At 37.5% G+C, this 7,336-nt stretch overlaps 1 protein-coding gene across 1 annotated transcript; it reads left to right on the forward strand.

The window, feature by feature from the left end:
• Nucleotides 1-1,020: 1,020 nt before the first annotated feature.
• Nucleotides 1,021-2,151, forward strand: LOC110301760 (olfactory receptor 7D4-like). Its single transcript, XM_021172394.1, has one exon. The coding sequence runs from the start codon at nt 1,158-1,160 to the stop codon at nt 2,091-2,093; it is 936 nt and encodes a 311-aa protein (XP_021028053.1). The 5' UTR covers nt 1,021-1,157; the 3' UTR covers nt 2,094-2,151.
• Nucleotides 2,152-7,336: the final 5,185 nt, after the last annotated feature.

Genomic DNA, 7,336 nt, shown 5'->3' on the forward strand with positions numbered 1-7,336 from the left:
TAATTATATTTAAGAAGAGGGGTTTTTACTCAGAGATGGAGAGTATTTGGTCATTATATATGCAAATGGAAGGAGAAAAATTGAATATTATTTTCAAGGATAGAAGTTTAGAAGAATTTTTATTTATATTCTAAACACAGCCATCAATGACAATTCTTTGTAAATGACTTCTAACATTCAATTTCTGTATTTATTGTTCCAATTACCTTTGTTTTAATTGCAAAAGATTTAGGAAACAACCATGACCCATGTGTTGATGACTCAGGAAAAGCTTAGTGTTCATGCTTCTATAGGAAAGGATACATGGTAAGATTACCTACAAATATTTACAGAAGGGAAAATAGGATAACTTTTGAGGACATGTAGGTGAATATGCTAGGAAATTAATGAATTAGAATTGATTGAAGGGCCGGGGTAATAAGTGGAGACATTTTTTCCTATAACTTCCTCCTCTCTTACTTGTCTCTTTATAGTAGGTTTCTTTAGAGATAGAGTTGGTGAAGACTTTGGACAGATGCCCAGATTTTAGTAGAAATGCTACAGATGTAGAAAGATATTTGTTTATATTTTCATTGATTCAGGGTTAGGGTTAGGAAATCTTCCTCTATGTCAAATAATCACCTGGTATTGAAACCTAATGGGAATGGGAATCAACCAGACAGCCAAGAAATATCTCACATATACAAAACAGGCAGGCATTACAAAGATAAATGAAAGATATCTCAAAAGAAATGTGTACAGAGAAGGTATAATCATCTTCACAAACAGAAACCTTTCTGAATGAAAGTGTAACAACTGAAAAATGTTGAGAAATGAGATTGGGAATCAGACTGGATCAATCGTAGAGAAATGATTTACAACAGTTTTAGAAACTGAACGCTCTGATCTAAATATTTCCAGAGGTTCTCTGGTCTTCACAAGGTTCAAACTTTGAAGAATTAATAGTTCTAAGTAGAGATAACATGTCTCCTAAAGGGAAAGTTAATATTATAAGACAGTCTTTTTAATGAATGAGAAAATGTGTGCACCTAAGTTTGATAGTCATAAGACCTTTATTCCAGTTATCTCAATAAATAGAAAGAGAAAGACCTTAGAGACTGTGGTATAACTTTCCTAATCTTTCTCTCCCATAGGTGTCTAGCTTAGTTGTCAACAACATGAAACCAGAAAACCAAACAAATATTTTAGAATTTTTGCTTCTGGGGTTTTCCCAATATCCAGAGCATCAACCAATGCTATTTGGACTGTTTCTGCTCATGTTTGTAGTCGCTGTGCTTGGGAATCTTCTCATCATTCTGGCCGTCAGCATTGACTCTCACCTGCATACTCCCATGTACTTCTTCCTATCTCATCTGTCCTTTTCTGACATTGGTTTCATCTCTACAACTATCCCTAAGATGTTGGTGAATATCCAAACACAGAGCAAGTCCATCACCTATGCAGAATGCATCACCCAGGTTTATTTTTTCATGCTCTTTGGAGGCATGGACATATTTCTCCTCACCGTGATGGCCTATGACCGATTTGTGGCCATCTGTTATCCCCTTCACTATTCAGTCATTATGAATCCCCAACTAAGTGGCTTGCTGGTTCTTGTATCATGGTTTATTAGCTTTTCATATTCTCTGATACAGAGTCTATTGATGCTGCGGTTGTCCTTCTGCACAAATCAGATAATTAAACACTTTTACTGTGAATATTCTAGAGCTCTCACTATAGCCTGCTCAGACACACTAATCAATTATATCCTTCTTTATATTCTGATATGTGTCCTCGGCTTCATTCCTTTCTCAGGGATCCTTTATTCATACTGTAAAATTGTTTCTTCTATTTTGAGAATTCCATCAACAGATGGAAAATATAAAGCATTTTCTACCTGTGGGTCTCATCTATCGGTGGTTTCTTTATTCTATGGGACAGGCCTTGGTGTGTACCTTAGTTCTGATGTAACTTCCTCTTCTGGGAAGGACATGGTGGCCTCAGTAATGTATACAGTGGTCACCCCCATGCTGAACCCTTTCATCTACAGCTTGAGGAACAAAGACATTAAGAAGGCCTTAAAAACACTTGGGAGAATACTTCTTTTAAAGTGATAATTTCACTGGGTTTAGTATTCTGTTACAAAAGTAAAGCAGTCGAATAAAGAAATTCTGTCCCTTAATCATGTACAATTTTTATCCAGTTTGTTTTTCTGTGTTTTGTCAAATTATCCTGTGAATAATTTTATCTGAAACTCAAATGATATCTCATGTATTATCCTCAATTCTATACTCCTCTATTTTATATGACATATTTTTCTCACTTCATTTAATGTTTACATTTTTGTAATTCAATACAACCATTCAAATATCAACTCCTGAATTATCTAATAAAAGTTATGAAATAACATTTTATTTGTTTATAAATAGTTCATTTATAGAACTTAAGTTCATGTATAGGTTTACAATACCTGTGTCTATAAATGCTACATTTATTACACACATGCTAGAATGTATTTTGCTGTTAGACATTCCTTTATGTAACCTGGACCTTACCATGAATTCTCTGCTCACCACCCAGAAATCACCACTGAGATTTTAGACCTGAAAATTTCTACTGAAGAGAAAATTTTATCTTGTTATTATACACTGACTGAAGTAGTCTCCTGTGATGTGAATATTTGTCCTCCTGACTTCTATGTTAAAATGTTAAAACACTGTGATTTTATTAAAAAAGGAGGAATTGGGAAGCAATTACTTTGATTTCTAATGGTGCCCTCGGGAATAAAGCTTCTTATAGGAACAGAAGACCCTAGGGAGCCTTCTTGCTTCTGCTACAACAGAAGATCATAGTAGAAAAGTACCTTCTATGAACCATGAAATTGGCTCTCAGTAGAAACCAAACCTGTCATTTCTTAATTTTAAATTTCCCAATTTCCAGATGTGTAAGAAACAAATTTTATTATATATTATGTGTTTAACCTAAGAGATTTGTTATAATGTTCTGAACATATTAACCCCTATGTTGAAAGATTATAAATTAATCTTGAAACTTGAAATGTCTATAATGTCACAAGGCAATGTCAGAGATGCATTCTACTAGAGAAGGCAGTGCTTAGAAAATCTCTATAATGTAATGGAAATAATTCATAAAAGATAGCACTGGAAATGTGAAAATAGCTACTTAGGAGATGTACTCATGTTTGTTCCATCTTTCTACTTGCATAGCGTTCCCCTTCCACCAGCCCCTCTTATATCCCTTAGCTCCAAGATGGGGTCAGGTCAAAAGGGACAGTGGTGATTACGCAGATAAGACTATTTGGGAACAATCTTCAAGCATGAAAACCTCAGCTCAGGGAGATACGTTTCTAGCTTTAACTCATGCACTCTACTGGAGGAAAGAGAAAGGTGTAACCACATATATTGATAGTCAATGTGCTTTTGCCAAAGCTCATGTTCATGTAGCTCTCTATTCAAGGAAAAGGGATTGCTAATCTCATCAGGAAAAATATTAAAAATAGGGGGAAATTTATACATCTATTGGAAGCTATATGGTTACCCAAAAGGATGGTCATTAGTCATTTTAAAGGACACCAGAAAAAGTATTTCCCAGAATGTAGAAGCATTAGAGTGGCAGACTTGACCTTCCAGGAAGTAGGGCTTCTCAAAGTCTTGTTAAGTAGCCCTACCATAGCCTGCTTTACCAAACTTCCTGGAATACATCCCAGGGTAATATTGGCTTAGTAAAATGAACTGGCCAAATAAGATGTAAAAAGATGGTAGATGCTGCCTGATAGCAGAATCATCCATCCTGTGAATCTAGGAAAGTAACTGGTTATGGATCTTCATGAAGCCTAAGATCCATAAAAACTGCTGAACTTCTCAGACACAGGTATTATGTCAAAATTTGGGAAGAGTGGTCAAAGATACAACTTTTAGATATGCCACTTGTGTTCAGATATACTCTAAATGGGGAATGACAATCAAACAAAAGATATATGCTTGAGGAAATGGGCCCAGGAAATACTGGAGTTGCACTCAGCTGAATCAGACCCATTCTTTTTGGATATAAATATTTTCTACTATTTGTAGACACCTCAGGAAAAGTGGAAGAATACCAAACAGGGTATCTGTTCCATTAGATATTAAGATACACCTTCAGGAAATAAGTTCTTGGATTAGACCACCCCTAGCTTTGGGGTCCACAATGGCCTAACCTCATTGCCACAATGTCTCAAATTCTGAGAAAGTTATTAAATATTAACTAGAGATTGTGTTGCTCATATAAGCCTTAAAGTTTAGGTCATGCACAAAGAATGAATAAAATCCCTAAGGAGACTCTGACCAAATTCTCCCTGGAAACTAGCAAAAATTCAGCCAAACTTCTGTCCTTTGTCCTGCTCAGGGCTCAATATACTCCTTACTGGATGGGGCTTAATTCTTTTGAAATTATGTTTGGATGACAACTTCCCATCCTCCCCAAGGGTAAATGTCTAATTAGTCCCATATCAAGCCCTTGAAGGCTTTGCAGAGAGCTCAACAGTCCATTGAACAGATTGTCCTGTTCTGCAGGGAATCCTGACATTTTCCACCTTTGAACCAGCCCACAAAATTCAACCAGTAGACTCTGTTTGAGTAAAGAGGGTCCCTGCCCAGATCCTGGAACCTGTCTGGAAGGGACCCTACATAGGTATCCTCACTAACCCAACTACTACCAAAGTAGCTGGTGTCACCCCTTGAAAAACAGAGTAGTAAGGATGATGAGAAACTATCACTTGTACTTCAGACAACTTAAAAGATTAAGAAAAACAAGAGTTTACCAGCTCAGGATATACAATTTACATCAGCCCTAAACCTGGACATGGGAATTTAGAAAAACTGGTGACAGGAAACTCTATCATTTGGGTAGATCTCTGCCCTCTTTTGTCCCTTCTAATTTGCAGTAGGTCCAGTTGGTACCCAAATTATTCCTGTGGTTATTTACTCAGTTATTGAATATGTAGTTGGAATATATCTACTTTAAAGTTTAAAGAATACCCATGTTGATTTTTTGGCCTGTGTACTGGAAGCTTTCCACGTGGCCCATCGTGGCATCTGAGTCTGTTCTCTGTCCACATAGTCCTAAAGCATGGCAGATCTTCTCCCTTACTGGTCCCCAGCCCAGAAAATCCTAAGATTCTGTCTGCCTTTTGTCTGTCCTCCCTAGCTGTAGGCTACTGGCATCTTTATTTACCAATCAGAACCAACTAGAGACAGGTTCCCAGAAGTTACATGCAGACCCTTTTTATAAACAGTTTGGGGAAAATATAATTAACAATCATAATACAAGCAACTACATTTCCCCCTTTCTGTCCTATTAAAAAGGTTCTTTTCACTCACATATATATTGCACATAATTATATCAATTACGTAAAATGTAAATCACTTATTTTATTGGTTATTTTATTTATTTACATTTCAAATGTTATTCCCCTTCCCAGTTTCCCCTCCCAAAACCCCCTAGCTCCTCCTCCCTCCCCACTGCTTCTATAAGGGCGCTCCCATACCTACTCACCCACTCCTGCCTCAGGGCCCTGGTATTCCCCTATCCTGGGTCATCAAACCTCCACAGGACCAAGGGGCTCCCCTCCCAGGGATGCCAGATAAGGCAATCTTCTACTACATATCCAGCTGGAGCCATGGGTACCCCCTATGTACTCTTTGGTTGGTGGTTTAGTCCTTGGGAGCTCTGGAGGGTGTGTCTGGTTGTTTGAAATTGTTGTTCTTACTATAAGATTGCAAACCCCTTCAACTACTATAGTCCTTGCCCTAACTTCTCCATTTGGGTCCCTGCGCCTCAGTCTAATGTTTTATAAAAGGAAACATTTGATTTGGGCTGCCTTGCAGCTTCAGAGGTTTAATTCATTATTATCATAGCAAGGAGCAAGGCTGCACACAGGCACAAATAGTGCTACAGAAGTATCTGAGAGTTCAACAACCTGATCAGCACGTAACAGGGAAGAGAGCCCAAACCTGGCATGGGCTTTTAAAAACCTCAAAGCCCACCCCCAGTGACACACTTCCAAAGCACACATTCTAATCCTTCTAACCCTTTCAAACAGTGACGCTCCCTAGTAACTATGCATTCAGATATAGAAACCTATGGGAAACATTCTAATTCAAACTGCTACAGAGACAAAAATATCAAACAAAGGTCTTTTTTTATAAATATAGAATTTTATTAAATATTTTCTTTATTTACATTTCAAAAGTGATCCCCTTTCATATTTTCCCCTGCAAAAAATCCCCTCTCCACTCTCCCCTCGCCCTGCTCCCCAACCCATCCACGCCCACTCCCTGGCCCTGGAATTCCCCTGTACTGGAGCATAGAACCTTCACAGAACCAAGGGCCTCTCCTCCCATTGATGACCAACTAGGCCATCCTCTGCTACATATGCAACTAGAGCCATGAGTCCCACCATTAACATAATCCACTATATATACAATCTCAAAGAAAAAAATCATATGATGATCTCCTTAGATGCAGAAAAAGCATTTGACAAAATATAACACCCCTTCATGTTAAAAGTATTGGAGAGATTGGGAATTCAAGGCCAATACCTAAACATAATAAAAGCAATTTACTGCAAGCCAACAGCCAATAGCAAATTAAATGGAGACATTCTTGAAGCAATCCCACTAAAACTGGGGACAAGACAGGATGCCCACTCTCCCCATATCTATCCAATATAGTATTCAAAGTGTTAGCTAGAACAAAAGGACAACAAAAAGAGATCAAAGGGATACAAATTGATAAAGAATAAATAAAGGTATTACCACTTGCAGATGATATGATAGTATGCATAAGTGACCCCAAAATTCTACCAGAGAACTTCTCCAGGTGATAAACAACTTCAGCCAAATGGCCAGATATAAAATTAACTCAAATAAATCAGTAGCCTTCCTTTATACAAAGAATAAACAGTATGAGAAAAAAATTATGGAAAAAAATTCCCTTCACAATAGCCACAAATAGTATAAAATATCTTGGGGTTACTCTAACCAAACAAGTGAAAGACCTGTATGACAATAATTTCAAGTCTCTCGAGAAACAAATCGAAGAAGATCTCAGAAAAAGGAGAAATCTCCCATGCTCATGGATGGGCAGAATTAACATAGTAAAAATGGCCATCCTACTAAAGGCAATCTATAGATTCAATGTAATCCCCATGAAAATCTCAACACAATTCTTCAAAGACATGGAAAGGGCAATTCTCAAATTTATCTAAAAAGGCAAACAAACCCAGAATAGTGAAAACAGTTCTTAACACTAAAAGGACAGCTGGGGGAATCAGCATCCCTGACCTCAAGCTTTACTA

This window comes from Mus caroli, chromosome 9 (assembly GCF_900094665.2).
Source record: "Mus caroli chromosome 9, CAROLI_EIJ_v1.1, whole genome shotgun sequence".
NCBI lineage: Eukaryota > Metazoa > Chordata > Mammalia > Rodentia > Muridae > Mus > Mus caroli.